Source organism: Sapajus apella, unplaced genomic scaffold (assembly GCF_009761245.1).
Source record: "Sapajus apella isolate SASKATOON/1434 unplaced genomic scaffold, GSC_monkey_1.0 scaffold73, whole genome shotgun sequence".
NCBI classification, from domain to species: domain Eukaryota; kingdom Metazoa; phylum Chordata; class Mammalia; order Primates; family Cebidae; genus Sapajus; species Sapajus apella.
The window spans coordinates 8,291,849-8,312,016 of NW_022437013.1; the positions used below are offsets into that span (position 1 = coordinate 8,291,849).

The 20,168-nt window shown below is 45.4% G+C and overlaps 1 protein-coding gene across 3 annotated transcripts; it reads right to left on the bottom strand.

Annotated features, from left to right (window-relative positions):
• Positions 1-37: 37 nt before the first annotated feature.
• Positions 38-18,585, bottom strand: CLDN2 (claudin 2). Of its 3 annotated transcripts, none has more exons than XM_032250916.1 (3): positions 18,359-18,585; positions 9,997-10,859; positions 38-3,976 (listed from the first exon to the last, which is right to left on the bottom strand). In XM_032250916.1, the coding sequence occupies exons 2-3, from the start codon at positions 10,680-10,682 to the stop codon at positions 3,814-3,816; spliced, it is 849 nt and encodes a 282-aa protein (XP_032106807.1). In that variant the 5' UTR covers positions 10,683-10,859; positions 18,359-18,585; the 3' UTR covers positions 38-3,813. The 3 variants fall into 3 exon arrangements, with proteins under 3 accessions (XP_032106807.1, XP_032106805.1, XP_032106808.1); XM_032250914.1 differs by having other exon boundaries at positions 18,311-18,585; XM_032250917.1 differs by lacking the exon at positions 38-3,976 and having other exon boundaries at positions 8,003-10,859; positions 18,311-18,574.
• Between the last annotated feature and the right edge of the window lie 1,583 nt (positions 18,586-20,168).

Below are 20,168 nucleotides of genomic sequence, written 5' to 3' on the forward strand. Positions count from 1 at the left end.
TGTTCTCCCTCCCCAATCCACCCTACTCAGAGTTACCAAATTTTGTTTTTTAACAACTTCATCAGGTCAGACCTCTGCTCAAAGACTTGCTAGTGTTCCCAATTGCTCACCAAGTACAATACAAATTCCCTATGATGGTGCTCAAAGCCCTTTGTGATCTGGCTTCAATCACCCTTTCTATGGTCATCTTGTAACATTCCAGATACTAGCCACATTCCATCTAAACGGAATGATTTTCCAGTTTCTGAACACGTCTTTGCATCTCCACCTGTGCGATTTTATTCCCTTTGCCTGGAATGTTTTCCCTCATCATCTTTCCTTTGGCTCCAATGCCAACTTTTTTTCTGCAAACTTCTCTGATTAACCCAGCTAGACACAAAATTTCTCTGTAAACATTTAAGTTTTGTATTATTTATAAGGCTTTTATCACAAACATCCTTGTCCTGTGCCTACTTGACATTTACACTTACATGCCTCATTAAAAATAAACAGTGATGCACCCTGGGGCTGTTCGCCTTCTCCAGGTTTTCCTCATCTTAGAAAATGGCACCTCTACTCATCCAGTTGCATAAGCTAAAAACCTGGAAGTCATCCTTAAGTTTCCTCTTCTCTCACTCCCTTCATCCAGCCCGTCAACAAGTCTATCAGTTCCACCTCCAAAGTATGTCTTGACTCTCCTCAATTTTACTACAACTACCTTAGTCCAAACTGCCATGATCTCCCATGGGATATTATAACTCCTAGCTGGAGTCCTTGCTTCTACTCTTGTTCCTACAATTGTCTATAGACCGAATGATTTTTTAAAAATAAGTAATAGATCATGTGATTCCCCCGCTTGAAACTTTTAAATGACTTCTCATTGGCACTTAGAATAAAATCCAAACTGATTACAGTATCCTGCAAGGCCCCTGCCTACTTGTACTTCGTCTCTTGCGACCCCTCTTCATGTACAACTTTCCCCCTGGCTCACTGTAGTCTTCCTATGGGCACATGTCAAGCTTTACTTACTTCAGAGACTTTACCCTGCTGTTCCCTCTCCCCAAGCATACTTTACCCATACTGCTCCCTCCGCTAGAATGTTCTCATCTCTAGTGTTGGCATATAGCTGGCTAGTCTCTATCCTTCAGGTCTTGGTGTGTCACTTTCTCAGACAAGCATTCCCTGGCAGCCTTTTGTCTCTATCTGCCCTATTATGCTATCACTGTTTCGTGTTTTCCTGAATTCATAGCATCTCACAATTTATCATGATCTATTTGGTCATTTATTTTCACTCAACAAATATTTATTGGGTACTGACTGTGTGCCATGTGATATACAGTGGTGAACACAACACACATGCTGTCCATCTGCATCCCTTACTAGTAAGTTCCACGAGGGAAAGGGCTATGCCTGTTGTTGCCAACTACTATATCCTAGAGCTTATCATGGTACCTGGGATCTAGGAGGTAATTAGTTAATGATGGGAACTGTGTTTTGTTCATATCTTTATCTCCCCCAGGGGCCTAAAACAATGCCTTGTTCATAGAAGGGGTTGGATAAATACAGAATGAGTGAGGTAGATGACAATCCTGGACATTCAACTTGGAAAATGAAGGACTGAGATAATAAGTGCTATAGGTTATAAGGGGCAATCGGTGTGAGCTGAAGTGGCCTAGTGTTTCTCTCTAGCTGATCTTTGGTATGGTTAGATAGAAAGGCTACCAAAGGAGAACAGGAATGTGGGTATTCTTTACTACAAACATTCTCAGTCTTACCAAAAGGAGGGTCCCTGGCATGCAATTTTTAAATACTATAGAACATAACCAGGAGATGTCTGGAGAGACCAGATCTTGAGAATGAGAACTAAAAGGAGGAAGAAAGCATCCTGAGGAGACATCTGTTCACTTTTTCCAAGAGTGGTGATAGTTTGCATCAAGAGAAGAAAGGAGCTATCCACAAGCAAAGAACAGACAGAAGTAATTTCTAGGGAACAAGTTCTGGGCACAAGGAAGTCGTTACGTGCTTTTTGGATGAACTAATGGGCACCTGGTTGAAGCTTAGACCAGGTACCTTGTGGCCCCAGGGAATAGGAAAATTTGCTTACCCAGGTTTAGTGATTGCGAATTATCTGGGCTAACAATTCAGAGACAGAGGCTTAATTGGAAGCCCTTCATTCCCAGAGGCAGTCTCCAGATAGAATGTCTTTCAGATTCTATATATGAATTCAAACCCTTTTCTATAGTACTATATTAGGAGTGAAGCACAGGGGTCTACTCAGGAATGCTGGGTGTGATCCCAGGCTAAGTAAAGTTTAATTTCCTCCAAAGAATGACTTAGCTTTGTGAAAAGGACATCTCTTAACTCGTGACTTATATTAGGCAAAGGGGAGAGTTCAGGAACAATACTTTCTGAATCAAAATTTAGAGCACATGTTTGGATAATAAATTAGATAATTGAAAGAAAAGCTGACTTAGTCTTGTGTATATTAAAGCTTTAGTTACCAAGTGAGACAAAAATGGCATTCATTTTCTAGTAGAAAATAAAATCTTCCAGAAGAAATTTGTTTTGCTGCTTGCCCCCATCACTAAGCCCAAAATTTTTATGTGAATCACCAGAAATTCCCAACCCAATTTTAGATAAAATCGTGCAAATGTTTTGGGTGCTTTCAGCATACCAAGCACCTTCCATATATCTGTCCATTGTGCCCTCGAGCAGGCAAGATGACTATAGACAGAGGCTCAGGAAAGTGTTCCAGGTCTGTTCTTCCAGATTGGCCCTGGAAACCTGGCAGGATTGGAAAGCTGAAGATGTGTGGGGAGGGTTTTGCAGGTATAGGGAAGAGTAAGCAAAGTCATAAGACTGGGTGGGGAGTGAATACAGAAATATCAGGAGGGTTCCAGAGAGTGGAGAGAGTGGATTATCCAATGTGAACCATTAGGGAACAGAATCAACCAAGGGCTGGGAAATGCTGCCAAGAGGTCCTATGCTAAACCTGCTTTATGAATTAGGATGAAGTAGCTGTTGAAATCTCTCCAGTTGTCCCTAAATTTGGGATGTTAACTGCAGTGTGTAGTTACCTTGGACTGATCTCTTTAGCAGTGAGACCTGATTAATCATGGATCTGTTCCAATCCATATGGTCACAGATCTGGATGAAAGCCACCATTATCCCTTCCCTCTCCAGCTTCTCAGGTCTGCCTTTCCCCTGGCTTCCCACATTTTACAAGTAGAAACCCACCCAAGGTCTTCAAGGTGTTTCAGCTTTGGTGAAGAATCTTGAGAAGTTTTGGCCTGGGAAAGACCATTCCCTTGATAACATGGATTCAGATCTATGGCAGAAAATACACTTCGTTGTCTGCCCCCATTCCCCAAAGACACACATTTTGGTGTGTCTTTGACCCTACCTTTAGGTCACCAATCTACTTATTCATTATCCATTTTGTTAGCACCTACTGTGTGCCATGACCACTCTGAGAGGCAGCTCTCATCCACATTTTACAAAATGAGGAAACTGAGCTGTAGAAAATTGAAGTGGATTTCCCAAAGCCATCCAACTAGAGTGCAGAGGCAAAATTCAAACCCAGATTTGTCTGACTCCAGAGGCCAAACTCACTGCTTATTACACCATACTGCCTATCTTGAAAATGATTAGTCTTGTCTTCTTCCTTTTAATAGGAAAATGCTAAAGCGAGCCCACACTAACAGGAATTTCCAAGGAAGACAGTTTCACAATCCCACACAATGTTTAACTGCCCTCATGATGAGGAAATTGTTCACTTATGTAATGAATATCCCTCCAAACAACATGGAATTCATTTACCCTTGACTGGGTTTTTCACTCACGGATATCACTTGGCAGCTTTCCTGATACCCAAACAGCCATCAGGATCCTCTTCTTACACTCCAGGAGGTCTTGGACTTGCTGGCCTCTGCCCATGGGTGTTCTCACTGGCTGCTTTGAATCCCCTTCTCTAGACAGTGCTGAGTTGGACAAGTCTCTTGGGGAGTGAGAAAGTGACACTTGAGAACATACTGGTTTATTATTACACACAGCGAAGTAAAATTAACCTCTGGAATTGCCAACAGGAAGATGGCACCACCTTTCTCATCCTGTCTGTCTTTTCCTTGATTTCCACCTTGCCTCTATTTTTAAGCTATTGAATCGTTTTGGTAAAGGATGGGTTACTCAGAGAAGTCCCCTACTCCCTCAAATTCCGGTGTTCATTGTCTCTGAATTTTGGTTTTATTTTTTTAAACCCACTGAACTCATCTTTTCTGGCTCCTTTTAGGCTGAACTGAGAAACTAGTGCAGATGCTGGTGTTAATGCCTGATCTGTGGCTGAATGTGTTTCTTTTCCCAGCCAATATATTTGCCTTTTAACCAAGGTGTTCAGTGCCTTTAAGCCAAGGGAGTCGGGTCTTCACAGTATCATCAGATATCTCTTTGTGGGGGGATCCATCCTCTTGTGTTCCATTGGGCAATTCCAGACATAAATATAGGTGAAGAGGCTGCAAAAAGCATCTTCTCTTTGTAGTTCTTGTTTAACTGGCCTTTCTTCTGAGCAGCCCTTGGTCGAATATCACAGACTCTGAAAGCACTGGTGGAGAGTAGGAGCTACCACTCAAATGCTGGCTTGTCCACCACACTACTCGTACTCATTTGGCATCTCATTTCACATGCCATTAACCCCCATAGTATCTTTTTTAAAGCATGTGAGCGTTTTTAGTGTTATCTCCACAAGGTCATGAGAATTTTGAAACAGAAAGTTCTTCAAAGCCCCCAAGGAAGTGACCTGTGAAGCAGTGAAGCAGTGAGGTCGTCATTCTAGAGGAATGGGACTTCAGGGAGGACAGGAAAGCAGCAGCTCTCTCCTAAAATGGATCTGAGGATGATGCTTCCTTGCATGGTGTCTTCCTGCTTTATCTAGCCCTAAGACATTCTTGCTTGTCTTCAAGGGTGAGGAAGCCCAGAGCAGGGAATTTTAGGTGACAGTTAATGAGAAATTCCTGAGCTGCAATTCCCAGGAAAGTGGTGGGCTGTGGGTGGGAGGAAGTGGTCAGATTATAGCCCCTGCATCACTGTGCCTGATGACAGCCCGTTAATATTTTATCAGTGATTACATCGCAGCATATAGTGAGCCACCACTTAGGGCAGAAGAGAGAGATAACCTGCTAGACTTCCTGTTTGAGGTTCTTTTCCCTCTTGAGATAACAGAATTTCTCATCAAAGCTGGGAGCCGCTTGGGCAGGGAGACCAGTCTGGGTGAAGGCCAGGCTTCAGCCAGCTGAGGAGAAGCACATACACTTCCCGGCCTGGGCCTCTGTGTCCCAGAGTGGGCTGCTGCAGGCACAAAAGAATTCCCTGTCCATGGCCCCAGGGCTGAATAGGAGGGAACGGTTGGCCTTGCAAGGCCTCATCACCTTCCTTTAGCACTAGGCTCTACTCTTGCAGTCTCCCTTCTCCCACACTTGCCTTTCTTCTCTGGTCCAGAGCCAGAAGGCCCCTTGCTACCTGAATGGGCACTGCCTCTGCCGCCCCCAGCAAGTTCCAGAGTCTTGTGCAAGGGAAGGAGTTGAGAGAGGAAAGCCTGAGCCCCAGAGTCACTCCTTCTTTTAGAGCCACATAAGTGTCCTGTGAGGCAAACTCAGAAGGATTCTGGATTAGCTGCACACATGTCCCTGCTACCTTCTTAGCACTGCCTCTCCACCCGAGTCTTCAATTTCCCAGAGTCCTTCCGTTGAAAGAAGCAATTTCAATCATCTGTTCCCTACAAGCTCATGTAGTGCCAGGCCCTCATTTCATATAGCCTGGAATTTAAGGAGACTTATAAGACTATTTTCTTAGCCCTTGACAACCCTATCTTGTGTCACTTTTGTTCTGTCTTTCACAGGACAGCCCATATGCTTGCCTTGTACCACAGTTAGGTATGCATGTCTTATCTCCTCTAGATGAGCTGTAAGCTTCTACAGGGCACAAACTTTATCTTGTTTACTCTCATCACCCTCAAAACCCTTTGCACATTTCCTGACAGAGTAAGAGTCCAGTGAGTGTGGGCTGGCCGACAGATGGCTGTTTGCATGGCTGCACAAAGGTCTCCCTGAAAGTTGGAGCTTGCCTTTCCACTAAGAAGCCAGTTTCAGTCCTTCTTCCCCCACTAATGATCACATAGCAGTGGGTCACTAGGGCTCCAAGGGGTGAGAAAATATGAGTCACGTTATTATCAGAGGAAAAAGAGAGGGCAGAAACATCTCTCCTTGTGCAAGGGTCAGAGCCATGAGGCTGGAGCATAAACACGGTGGCCTTCACTATCCCCTAGGTCTGTGGCTAAATTACTTTATGGGGGAAGGCAATGGGGTTAGCTGAAAAGTGTTTGCCCTGGACCCAGGAGTCAGGAATATTTCTAGGAAACTAGAGCAAAGCCTTTCTTGTTCAATCAGCTGGAGGAAACATTTGCTCTTTGTTAGGTCTTCCCTGGCTTTTCTAGTTGAGGATGAACTTCTAACTCCTTCCACTGAAACTTCCCAGATTAACAAAGGTAGGAGGACCCCCCCCCCCCACCCAGGCCAGCCTTCTTCTAAGATAAAGGGAAACTCTTTGCTCTGTGTCCAACAAAGGTCCTTATATTCCAGTGGCAGACAGGAACACGAAGCCTACAGGAGTTTGAAGAGCAGCATGTCCTCATACACCTTCTGAGATCAGAATCCTGGGCCCACATTGCTGTGCAAAGTTTCTAAACTTAACGTTCAGACTCTGACACTGTGACTTGAGTGATTTTACTCACATCTCTGGGCCTCCATTTTGTTTCTTGTAAAAGACTGGTTTCACTGGGATATGGGAGAATGCAGTGAAATCAGTGGATCTGCAAATGCTTTGGCAGCCAGATGGCGGGTCATCAGAGCCCATACCAGACTGCTGCCCACTCAGCATAGCAGAGCCAGCAAGGTGGCTCTGTCTTCCAACCTCCAGTGGCCAGCCCCCAATCAAGGGCTCTGGGGTTCTTGGTGCCAGACCAGAGACATGACTTGTTAAGCTTTTGTCTAGAGAGCCCTCCCTCCCCTTATTCCTGCCTGCTGCCATTCCCTCTAAATGGACTTGGATGCTGACATTCTAGCCTCTGCACCAAAGAATGCTCACTTCAGAGGTGCAAGGGTAGTGTCTGATACAAAAGGCTATGTGCTGAAGCCCTCTAGATCCAGGGGATAGTTAAGCTGAATCAGGTAGGGCCCCATTATTGTCAGTGTTGCCTCAGTGTACACCCTTATGAATGGGGCTTTGTTAATTCCTAGTGAGGGTAGAACAGGGACAAATCATTTGCCTCCCAAACTGCCACACCTTCAGAGTTAAGGGAATTGGAACTGAGGTATTGTGTTTTACTCAGTGTAAGCCTCGCATCCCCGTGGTGGGACAGCTAGCTGGGCCGAGGCTGGCCAGCATGGCAAGAGGGGGCAGTTCTAGGTAGTACACTTGGTGATTTCCCAGATTGCCCTGATGGGTGACCAGAAGAGCCTGTGTGCTCTCCTTGTTACCTGGCTCACTGTGAATTATTTCCTCAGGCAGCTTGGGGACATCTGCAAGGCTCTTATATTGGCTGTGAATAGTGTGGGATCAGCAGGGTCCTAGTTTGGGAGTCAGGAGACTGAGGGAACTAACATCATCTGTTTGGCCCTGGGAAAATCTATTTACTTGTGTGGGCCTTAGTTTCCCTATCTGCCAAATGCAGATGATCAGATCCATTTCATCTTCCTCATGGCAGTAGTTCAGAGTATGAAAGGAATAAATACATCATCGTTTAGCAAATAACTGAAAACAATTGTTATGAAAAGGAAAGAGCCCTGGGCAAGTTTAAGAGGTTGGAGTTGCCTTGGGGAGGAGGTTATGCTTTCTAATTATTTCTAGTAAAGTCTAGAATTATTTATCTACCCTGTGGAAAGAAATGCCAGTTTCCACCCTCCCCTCCCCTTAGCCAAAATCCCTCCAGTTTCACTTGCCCGTTCTGAGCCCCTTTTAATCAATAAGACAGTTACTCAATCAACAAGTGTTTATTGATCACCTATTGTGTGCCACTTGTACAGATAGTCTGGGGAAAACAGAGAGGTCTAGGATATAGCCCCACCCACCAAAGAGTTTACAGTGTGAGATCGGACACACAGACACAAATAATGATCCATCAAAAATTGTGAATGCTAAGCATCAGTAAGCAATTTACACCTTGAGGGTTGGGAGAGGGTGGGGTAGGAGAGGGATGGAGTGATCAGAGCAGGCTCAATGAAGGAGGTGATGCTGAGCAAGTTCTCCAAGCCTGAGTAGGACTTGGCTAAGGGGAGAAGGCCTTCCAGGTTGGGAGAGCAGCTGCAACATAGGCAAGAAAGTGGACATGTGAAAAGCATGTTACAGACAACATATGGGCCCTCTCTGCTGACACTGGGGTTCGAGGAGGTGTGCTGGAGTTTTTCAGTAGTCGGTCATGCTGAGACTGGTGAGGGAAAAAATCTTTGGTATATGACCTCCCACTCCCACTCCAGGGGAAAAGGAACATTTTCAGACCTTAGAGGTGGAACTGTCTTCCTGGGAACCATTCTCCACTCTCCCACCTCAGCTGCAATCCCAGGCAGCAGTGCAGCTATCACTCAGATCATGGACAGAACATGGTGGGCATGGATATGCCATGCTGGAGCCCTTGGATGCCCTCTAGCCACTCTGGAACATCTTCTGATGGACAGTGGGGGAATCTTAAGGGGTTCGCCTGGTGCTGTAGTATTTCAGAGGCTCTGTAGTGCTCCGTGGGTGTACCCTGGGGGGCCTGATCTCAGTTGAGCTGATTTTCCATTATGCCTGAAGATATTCTGGGGGGCTGCCTCTTGCTGGCACAGTAGAAACACCCACTGGAGCCACCATACACATCCACCCAGCTTCTTAGACACCAAGGCTCTTATTCTTCCTTGGCTAGCATCAGGGAATGGTGTCTTCCTCAGCAGATACACTGCTCCACACTGTGTGTGTACTGATCCATAGATTCCACACCGTCATCCCCCAGCCAAGGGCAATCTCTAGAAAAACTGGTTCACTGTTCCTAAGGAAACCATTGTCTATAGCCCTTAGCCTTGTGGCTTAGGCAGGAAGCCAGGTCAGGTGCCCTAGAGGGAGGCAGGGGCTTCAGTGAAGTTGTGATCACAGCTTCTGAGGCAGTTCCTCAGTGGAGTCAGAGTCTGCTGCCACCTGAGCTTTCCGCCAGATCTTTTTTCCTTTCCTTGTGCTTTCCTCAAGCCACAGACTCAATCCTCCAAATATGAGGGAATTCTGGAAAGTGCCCTGGGAAATGGGTTCTGCTTTTTTTTTTTTTTTTTTTTTTTTTTTTAATGTCCCAGGCTGCCTTCCCATCCTCCCATCCTATATCCTGCTTTCTGTTCCCTGGATACCGTGGGATGGCCTTATTTCAGTTCATGCACAATTAGTCTGGACACTGTGGAGTCATAACAAGAGTGGGATGGAGGTTTCAGGACCAGTCTGTTTCTTTGGAGGGAGGCTTGATAAGTAGGTTAGAGCAATGTCCACAAAAGCCACTGCCTCTCCTTCCCGTCCCCAGCAATGACCTAAGAGCCAACTCAGCCAGAGAGAGGGTCTTTGATCGTAGAGGGTCAGTCTGTGAGATGTGATTAGTGTGTGTGGGGATGGAGTCCCAGGTAAACCAAAGGGCAAAGGGATCATCTGGAGCCTGGCTCAAAGTAGGGGAATGGGGTTTCAAGTTGAGGGTTGGGGACTCAGGAAAGGGGGGCAGCAAGGTGAGGAAAACAGAAAGGTTGGCATGGCGAGCATTTGTGGCAATTCATCCTGCATGCTGTTACACTAGCCCCCATTTCTGCCTTTGCTCAATCCAATGCCCAAAGTCAGTTTGTCCTCAGCAGCACCTTCTGACGATCCAGTGGTAATGTCCCTCACCTGTGGTTCTCAGGGTGCTGTCCACTGTTTTTCACAGACCCAGCCACCCCTCATCTCTGGCCCCTGGTTCTTCACACATACCCTGTCAGGCTGTAGGAATTGAACTCACTCTTGACTTTGGGAGGTTGTTGACCAGGTCTTGGAGAACTCCTCGTGGCAAGAGGTTGGGCTTGGTAGGCATCGTAGTAGTTGGATCGATTTCTCTGGGATAAGCAGGAAAAGCAGAGGATGACTCCAGCTATCAGGGAGAACAGGGAAGAAATAATGCCCAAGTAAAGAGCCTCTCCAATCTCAAATTTCATGCTGTCAGGCACCAGTGGTGAGTAGAAGTCCCGCAGGATCCCATGAAGATTCCAAGCAACAGGAATGAAGCCCAGGAGGCCTCCAAGGATGAAAAAGACTCCACCTGCTACTGCCACTCTGTCTTTGGCTTGGGATTCCTGGCAGAAGACTGTGCATCTCATGCCCACCACAGAGATAATGCAGGCCACGGAGGAGATTGCACTGGATGTCACCATCATGGCCTGGGCAGCCTGGATGTCGGCGGGCAAGCCCAGAAGTGTGCTATAGATGTCACACTGGGTGATGCCTGTGCTGTGTGTGGCACACTCCATCCAGAGGCCCTTGGAAAAGCCGACTGCTGTCACAATGCTGGCACCGACATAAGAACTTGTTCTCCAGCTGGGGAGCAGCATGGCAACAAGTGTGCCCAAAAGCCCCAGAAGGCCTAGGATGTAGCCCACAAGTTGGAGGCCAAGAGAGGCCATGGCTGACCTCACAGTAGAACCGTCTTCAGGGACTGCTCCCTTGTCTTCAGACTGAAGCTCTTGCTCCTGGATGCCTCTAATCCCTCATTTCAGAGTCTCTCTGCCAGGTCGACTTCTCTCCTCCTTACAAGTGTCTGTGGGTGGCCACAAGCAGGCTCAAGAAGGCATGTAGAAGACCTAAAAAAAATCCATAAACCAGATTAAATATTGACCAGAAGCTTATGAGAAACCAGAAAATGCTGGATGCCTTTTGACCTTTGTTATCTTTAAAAATAACACATGAGAAAGGGAAAAAAAAAAGTTTGAATGTGGAGCCAAAATGTCATCACCTCCTGCGTAGGCACATGCCTTAGGTTGGCATCTGGACAAAGCCAGGAGCCAGACAGATGGCTGCCTTCCGGGAAGGTGATGATGGCAGTGGTGGTTGTGGTGACTGTGTTAACTCAAATGCTAGTCTCCAAGGCCTGCTGTTAAATACGTTGCCAAGCAACAGTGCCATAGGGCCCCTCAATTGCAGACTGAGGCCAAACTGCAGATTGCATCAGGAGGAACAGATTCTAGAATGTAGCCTTGGACTCCAGCTTGTTAGAGGCATCTTGAATCTCCAGGCTAGTGGCCTAGCCCTGAATCCCCCTGCCCATGGTGAAAATATTCTCCAGGGCAGATGAGGGTAGGCAGTAAAGCCTTCTGTCCATAGTCTGAGAGTTCAGATCCTCCCAGCCATGCCCAAATCCCCCTCTGTAGCCTAGCCTAAGGCCTTCTGCATGTGTAACATGCCCAGACATTTCCTGTCCAGTCTCTTAATAGATGCCCCCATCATCAGCCTCTCAGATGATGAGGGAGCACTCCGGAGCAAGGGTTCTAGGACTGAGAGGGAGCCCTGAAATTCTCTGGGCAATCTGTTAGGGGCACAAGGGTCTGCCACAGAGGAAAGGGAAGCTGCTGTAGAATATAGGGCTTTGCATGAGGCAGGTATCTGAGTCAATGCTTTGGAATCTCAGAGCCTTATAGGATTTTGCAGTGTTCAGGGATCCCCCAGTGTTGCCAAGGTTTAGGACACTAAGGGTTAAGGGCACACCTCCCCATTCTCTACAAGACCCTCTGACTCACGAATTTTCTTTCTTTTTGAGACAGATTCTCACTTTGTCACCCAGGCTGGAGTGCAGTGGCGTGATCTCGGTTCATTGCAGCCTCGACCTCCTGGGCTCAAGTGATCTTCCTGCCTCAGCCCTCCAAGTAGCTGGGACTACAGGTGCACAGCACCACGCCTGTCTAATTTTGTGTGTGTGTGTGTATATTTTGTAGAGACGGGGTTTTGCCATATGGCCCATGCTGGTCTTGAATTCGGACACGTAAGCAATTCGCCTACCTCAGCCTTCCAAAGTGCTAAGATTGCAGGCATGAACCACCGTGCCCAGCCTAACCCACAAATTTTTCAGCCCACCACAATCTGGCTATTGCATTTTAGCCTTCTTCAAGGTTTCTTTTTTTTCTACTCATCTCTTAAATGTGAATATTCTTCAGAAGCCCATCCTTTTCTCAATTAACACTCTGTCCTTGAGCAAACTCATCTGCCCCCATAACTTAATCTACCCATCCACTGGCTCTCCCAAATCTGAATTTCCAGTATAGACCCTTCTGAGCTTCAAGACTGGCAGAACAATCACCTAGTCAGAATATCCACAGGGAAATCTCATAGACATCTCGAATTTGACACGTCTGAAAGAGAAGTCATCACCTCCCCCATGCAGCTTTCCCCAAACAGTTCTTCTCTGGGTTCCCTGTGGCCACTGAATGATACGTCTATCCATCCCCTTGTGCCAGACGAAGATCTGGAAAGTGATCCATGGCACCTTTATTGTATTTATCTCCTGCATCCTTTAGTCCCTATGTCCTACCAGTTCTGCCTTATACATATACCTCAAATCCATGGTTCCTCTCTCCCCATCTCCACTGCTACTTCCCTAGTTCAGAGTTACACCATTATATCCTTTTTTTTTTTTTTGGACAGAGTTTTGCTCTTGTCGCCCGGTCTGGAGTGCAGTGGCAGGATCTTGGCTCACTGCAAGTTCCACCTCCCAGGCTCAAGCAATTCTCGTACTTCAGCCTCCTGAGTAGCTGGAGCCACAAGCATGCGCCACCATATCCAGCTAATTCTGTATTTTTAGTAGAGACAGGGTTTCACCATGTTTGGCCAGGCTGATCTCAAACTCCTGACCACAAGTGATCTGCCTGCTTTGGCCTCCCAAAGTGCTGGGATTACAGGAGTGAGCCACTGTGCTTGGCCTCATCATTCTCTTTCACCTGGACTATAACAACAGCTTTGTAAATGGTCTTTCTCCCAATTCATTCTCCACATCATTGCCAAGGTGATCTTTCAATACATTAATCTGATCAAGTCACTATTCTACATAAAACATTCCAGCGGCTCCCTATTTCTAAAGGGTGAAGTCCAAACTTGCTTGTATTCCATGACCTCTCAAGCTTCATCTCTTGCCATTTCTATCCTCATAGTCTATACTGTTGTGGAACTAAATTACTTCTAGTTCTTCAATCATGCCATGTGGTCTTTTGCTCCCAAATAGAAATAGAACAGAATGTTCCATGCAGAGTTCCACGTATTCTTCTTCCTTTGTTTAGTGCCTTCTCATCTTTCAGGATTCAGCACAGATGTCTCTTACTGTAGCTTGGGTCAGGTAACCCTCCTGTCTATTCTTACAGTATCTTGTGTTTACTTCCATCATAGTAATAATAATAATAATAATAATGGCAACACGTGTACTGTTTCTTATGGAACCATTATAAGCACTTTATACATGCTAACTTACTTAATCATCGCAAGTTTGTTTTTTTTTTTTTAATGGTAGGCACTAATAATCCTTATTGTACAGATGAAGAAACTGAGTCAAAATAGTACATTTTGCATTATGTTGCAATTTCCTGTTTAAACCCTATCCTTCCCTATTAGCCTGTGAGCTACTTGAGTGCAAGACTGCATCTTATTTATCTCTGTATCTCATGTGCCTTACACACTGCTTTACCCAGAGCAGCAATTCAAAAATTTTCTTCTTCCTCTTCTTCTTCTCCTTCTTCCTTCTTCCTTCTTTCTTTCTTTCTTTCTTCCTTCCCTCCCTTCCTCCCTCCGTCTCTCCTTCTCCTTCTTCTTTTTTCTTTCTTCTTCTTCTTCAATGGAATCTCACTCTGTCACCCAGGCTGGAGTGCAGTGGCATGGCAACCTCTGCCTCATGGGTTCAAGTGATTCTCCTGCTTCAGTCTCCTGAGTAGCTGGGATTACAGGCATTCACCACCATGCCTGGCTAACTTTTGTTAGGCGTGTGTCACCATGCTTGGCTAATTTTTTTGCATTTTTAGTAGAAACAGGGTTTCACTGTGTTAGCCAGGATGGTCTTGATCTCCTGACTTCATGGTCTGCCCACCTCGGCCTCCCAAAGTGATGGGATTACAGGCATGAACCACCACATCCAGCCCAAAAGCTATCTTCTGAATAAATGAATGAAGTTGGTAAAGAGGTTTGAGGGGCTCCATATGGCTACAATATGGGGACTTTCCAAATGAGTCAATAACGCCTCAGTGTAAGGGTCATTGAAGTGCTGCCCAATGTGGGAAAAGACGATTGAGAGAGGGATGGGGGATCAGATGAAGAAAGAGGCAAAGGGAGAGAGAAAGACAGAGAGCAGAGCTTCACTGTCTTTATGTCTTTCATTATATATATATAGTGAAGCTATTTCTATATAACTTCTATATATTCACATTATATATAATGTGTATATATATATATATATATATATATATATATGCATTTGTGGAATATTTTGTCTCTTCAACCAAATTCTAAACAATTTGAGGGTGAAAAAATATATATTAAATGCCTATCATGCTTCCACAGCATTGGACACATGATTGATAGTCAGCACGATTAATCAGCATTGGAAACACCAATGCCAGTGTTCATGCAAAGCAATGCAGAGTAAGAGCCGATAAATGATGAGTCGAGAGGGAGACATAGTTTGAATCTCACCTTTGTCACTCATCTGCGGTGTCAAGAAAGCAAGTCATTTTTGTCATTGGCTTTCTTATTGCTGACCCTGGCACAATTGTACCTGTCCTGATCATGACTGTGCATCTCATTGAGGCCTTCAATGCTGCTTGGAAATCCTCTGCTTCTCCTGGTAAACACCCTCCTGATGACTACTTCAAATATTTACTTCTACTTTTTGAGCTCCCTACCCTACCTCCTCCTTGTGCAATTATTACTTCTATCTTGATCATTCTCTTTGCAGCCAAGATCCTTAAGCCATTCATTATTGATGCCTCCATTTCTTCACCCTCCCACTCACTCCTCTGCCCTCTGCAGTCTGGCTTCTGCCATTAGCCCTCCACTGAAAATATTCTCACCAAAGCTGTCAACTCTTTTCTTGTTCCAAAATTCAGTGATCATATCTCTGTCATTTCACGTTGTCTCTCTCCTTCATAAAACTATCTTCTCCCTTGTTTTCTGTAGCACCACTCCATTTTACCTACTTCTCAAAATGATTCTTCTAGTTTTCCTTTGTAAGTTCCTCTTCTTCTGCTCACTCTTAAAGTCTAACTATCCATCTCTGTCCCTCTAGCCCCCTCAGGGTTTCATCTAGACTTGTAGATGGCTCTTCCTATTCTTTGCATTCTCCATGGGTGATCTCATCCACTCTGTCTCCTATCAGTGACTCTTGAATTCATACCTCTGCCACAGAGTTCTATCCTGAACTCAAGATTTGTGTGGTTAACAGTACTTGGATTTGCCCTACCTGAATGTTTTAATGGCCTCAAATTCAACATCTGCAAAGCTGGACTCATCTTCCCTTTTCTCTCCCCATCCTTAAAATGCTTCTCATGGAGTGTTTCTTACCTCAGTGGGGCCATCACCCCAAAGTTAATAATGCAAGCCAGTCATCCTTGCTTTTCACCTCTTGTCGACATAAAATTAATAATAATGTACCATCAGGTCTGCCTTCAAAAATAGATCGTGATTCCATCTACTTCTTTCTGTAGCCACTGCCCAAACCATAGTTCAAATTATGCAACCATCATTTCTTGTTCATTAGGAAATCTCATAGACACCTCAAATTGGTCTCTCTAATTACACTTCTACCCCAATCCAGCAATAATGAGTTACCCATCCAGTAGTCAAAGATCTTTGTAAAGTTGAAATCAAACTGTGCCTGTCTTGTCACCCTTTGCCAAGCTTAAAAATCTTCAGGTGCTCTTAAGTGTTTCAGAATGAAGTTCAAACTTTGCTAGCCCAGGAAACAAAGAAAGCCCTCCATTATTTCACCCCTGCTTTTCTTCACAGCCTCATCTCACACCATTAACCTTCAACCTCATGCTTTATGCTCCTATACATACACATATGATCCAGCCAAACCTAAGCACTTGAATTTTTCTGACTTTGCCTTTCTGTCTGTCTCCAAGCCCTTAAGCATGCATTTCTACCATCCACCATTTGCTTGGATAATTGCAAGTCATCCTTCAGGATTCATCCTTGCCTTGAAACCGTCTTTGGGCCATCCCTGCTGCTTACCCAGGCTGGGTTCAATACTTTTCCTTTCTTCTGCCTGTTTGTATCTGAGATTTTAGTGAGAGTTGGTGAGATATCTTGAGGTTTTCAAGGGGAAGACCTACTGCTTGGCAGAGGAGCAGCTCCTGCTTCAGCCTTCCTGGGATGGCAGCAGAATAGCCAAGCTTGAGTTTCCCAAGGAAATCAACAGTGTCCCCAAGAGGAAAGCCTCTACCCAGAGCCTGTCATAAGTAGTAGTAAGTAGGCAAGTATTTTGGGATGAGGGAGAAGGAAGAGTCAAGAAAATGCCATTATTGAGGCTTGGAATCTCTAGAGTCTGACTTGGCATAGCAGCATAGCCGAATAGGATGAAGAACAAATTATTGGAGCTTATTCAAGTGTTAGAAATGGCCCCGTGGCGGGGGGTGGGGGGTGGTTCAGCTTTCTGCCAGGGTTAGGAAGACCAGTTAAATGGCAAGTGGTTGGGTGGTGAGTCAGGCTGGATTCAGCCAGGTTTTTGTTTGTCTGATGCGCAGTAGAGGTGAAGGCAGACATGGTTTAAAGGGTCCTAGAGTTAGAATCAAAAGATCTAGCTTCTTCTTGTGTCAGTCCTGGAACCTGTTGAGGAAGTTCCATAGCTTATCTAGGCCCTAGTTTGCCATCTCCAAGATTTTGAGTCTCAAATAACGCCATGGGGACAGGAAGCTACTTTGACAAATATGGAAGACTGAAGAGCTGTTATTAGAAGCAGGCAGCTTTAATGGAAACCTCTCTTTGAGGGATTCTCCTAGAAGCCAAATGCTGGCTGCTCTGGAGGTACAGAGAACTCCAGGCCTTGCCAACTGAATCTGTCTTCTGGGTATGTGGCCAACATACTCCATGGCCCAAGGACTGGGCAAGAAAATTTCACTTAGGATCCTTACCTAATCTTCCCTAGTGGGGAGATTGGAGCTGCAGGAGAGGATTAGGAGGGTCAAGACTGACCACAGCTCCTGACTTAACCCCTTCTCACCTGGGTACTTTCCCTGCTATTCTCCCCATCTCTTGCTCCAAGAGTCTTGTGCATGGTACTCTTTCTTGGCAGTACCCTCCTAAGACTACACGGGACAGGACACTAGGGGCTCCCAGGCTCAAGGAAGGAACTGATGTGGCCTTCTGGGGGTGATGGTGACCACCACAGCCCTTTTCTGTCAGTCAGCCTCATTTCTCCATCCCTTGATCTCACTGCCCCTCATAAGAATCTGAGACACTTGCCCCCTTCTCTTAACCTCACTCCCAGCTGCCAAGGGCACAAGCAGGTGGCAAAGCCATTCTCTTGAGGCCCTACTTTCTCGAAAGTTTGTCCTTAGAGCAGTTCATCTTTCCTTCTGCATCAATTGATTGTTAGCAGTTGAGAGAATTGCATCTGGATTGAGAGATTTTCTAAATTGTTTGAAAAAGAAGTTCATTTTTCTCCTGATCATCAAAGAAAAGCATTCTCACTTTAGAACACTGGAAAACACAGAAAGGCAGAATTTAGAAAACAAAAATAACCTATGATCTCCCTAGCCAGAAGTGCTGTGAATGTTTTGGTTCCAACTTCATTTTCAAAGAGGGCACTTAGAGTAATGCCTCAGTCCAAAGAAGGAATTTTTAATGACAGACTTGCAGATGAGTTGGGGAGAGTCATTGAAAGGCTTCAGGGGGAAACTTTATGACCTCACTCAGGAACCCACCTTCTGTTACCTCCCTAAGTCTTCGTGCCAAGGAGGGCACTGGAGCTGGCTGTAAGGGAGTGCCCCTTCTCAGCCCCCTACACTTAGGCAGAGAGGTAAACTGTGGCTCCCTCCCTCCAATTTTTATCCCAGTCCTTTTAACACCCCCAAACCAGAAAATATCTGATTTGGAGAGTGCTTGCCCTGGTCCTCAAGTTTTGAAGACTAGAACCTTTGTGATAGCTTTGAGGAAACAAATACAATCACCCCAATGCCACCGGAATTTCACCTCCCATACCCTTCACTCAGAAACGCAAGGTGGCCCAGCCTGACTCCACCATGGGGTGAATGGATAGTGACTAGGAAGGAAGAGTGCCCACCTTAGTGAATTTAAAAGGCAGCAACCATATCAGGATGGAGATACTTACAGGGCAGTTCTTTGCAGAGCCTTGGAGGGGGCGATGCCCCTGGAGAGGGAGAAAGGGATCCTGAGGGAGGGGAGCGAAGTGCAAAGGACCACGGGCTGAGGTGATAAAGGATTTCTAATCATTAACCACAGCTTTGCAAAATCCTTCTGCAAATCTGAGCTGTGGGTCAGAGACTTATTACAGATCAGAATTAAACCCCTGGAGGCTGGGAAAGATTGAGGTACTTTAAAAAAAAAAAAGGTTTGGTGGGTTTTGTGTGTATTTTTTTTCCTGTCAAAAACTCCACTCCAGCTGGGCTTTTGTGTGGTGACCTCTGTGAACCCAGGAGAGGCCTTGTGGGGAGGGGGATTTGGCCCAAGGAGGAATTCAGAACATTCCAGCTTTGAGGGTGGTGAGAGGAGGGGGCTCTGTCTTTCCAATTAGGTGTCCCTGGCTAGCTGCCCTGAAGCCCAGCAGGGAGTAAGCCGCATAAACACAGCTCTGGTGAGCCAGTGCCCAAGCAGCCCTGCGGGGCCTGCAGCCCCACAGACTTTGCTACTCAGCTTGATTCTCTGGCAAGTCCTCAGCCCTACCCCACCCCTCAGGTTGATCCCAAGGCTCAAGGTCAAACATGGGTACTGTAGGTTCAGACTTTGAGTTCAAACAGCAGGTCCCCCAAGGTAGAACTGAGGAGGCCAGCATAAGGGCAGGGCTCCCCTTTTAACAGCACTTGGCAGTGCCATGCAATATGCCATTTAAGCCCCTCAAAAGTGCTGTGGAGGCCAGGTGCAGTGGCTTACTCCTGTAATCCCAGCAGTTTGGGAGACTGAGGTGGGTGGATCATCTGAGGTTAAGAGTTCGAGAACAGCCTGGCCAACACGGTGAAGCCCTTTCTCTACTAAAAATACAAAAATTAGCTGGGTGTGGTGGTGCACACCTGTAGTGCCAGCTACTCAGGAGGCTGAGGCAGGATAATTGCTTGAAGCTGGGACTCGGAGGTTGCAGTGAGCCAAGATCGTGCCACTGCATGCCCCAACCTGAGTGACAGAGTGAGACTCCGTCTCAAAAAACAAACAAAAAACAACAAAAACAAAATGTGCTGTGGAGTAGAGTGCAGTGACTGGGTTTCCTCTCCCAAAGCCAAAAAAAAAAAAAAAAAAAAAAGCTTTCTTGTTTTTTCTAAATAGAAAAATACTAGATGCTATTGAAAGGAATTCAGACAATGAACTATAAAGAAGAAAATAGAGGTCCTCATGCCACTAGCCAGACATAATCATTGCTAACATTTTTATGTATTGTAGAAGATATTAATAGGATTTGTTTTATAAAATTGAATCACATTACACCTACAATTTATGTAACCTTCCATCATTTGTAAATAATGTATCATGGGCCTATTTCCATGTCAATTAAAACACAGAACTACATCATTCTGTCATGGCTGCACTGCATTCTATCATATAAAATATGATTTATTTAATCATTAACTACTAGGCATTTTGTTACTTTCATTTTTGACTACTATAACTTAGCATCTTTGCGCATAATACTGACAAAGTCTTGGGAATAGAATTGCTAGGTGAAAGAGTGTGCATGCATTAAAGATCAATACAACATATTACAAAGTAGGACGGCCATTACTATTTCCTAGTAACCTAGGCCCAATGAGACGAAAAGAGTTGTCCAACATTCCAAGTTGAACAGTAATAGTTAGACCTGGAATCTAGGTCTGCAGATGTCTAACTTGGCAAAGTTTGCAGTGTACCACGCTAACTCCCTCCCAAGGATTCCCATGTATGAATGATAAGGTTAGTGGCCACTGTTCATTGAA

Coding starts and splice junctions, on each gene's coding strand:
- CLDN2 (XM_032250916.1), bottom strand. CDS start 10,682: ATGGCCTCTCTTGGCCTCCAACTTGTGGGCTACATCCTAGGCCTTCTG. Junction 3,977..9,996: donor AATTCCTACAGCCTGACAGG/GTATGTGTGAAG, acceptor TCACTCCCCAAG/AGACTTGTCCAACTCAGCAC.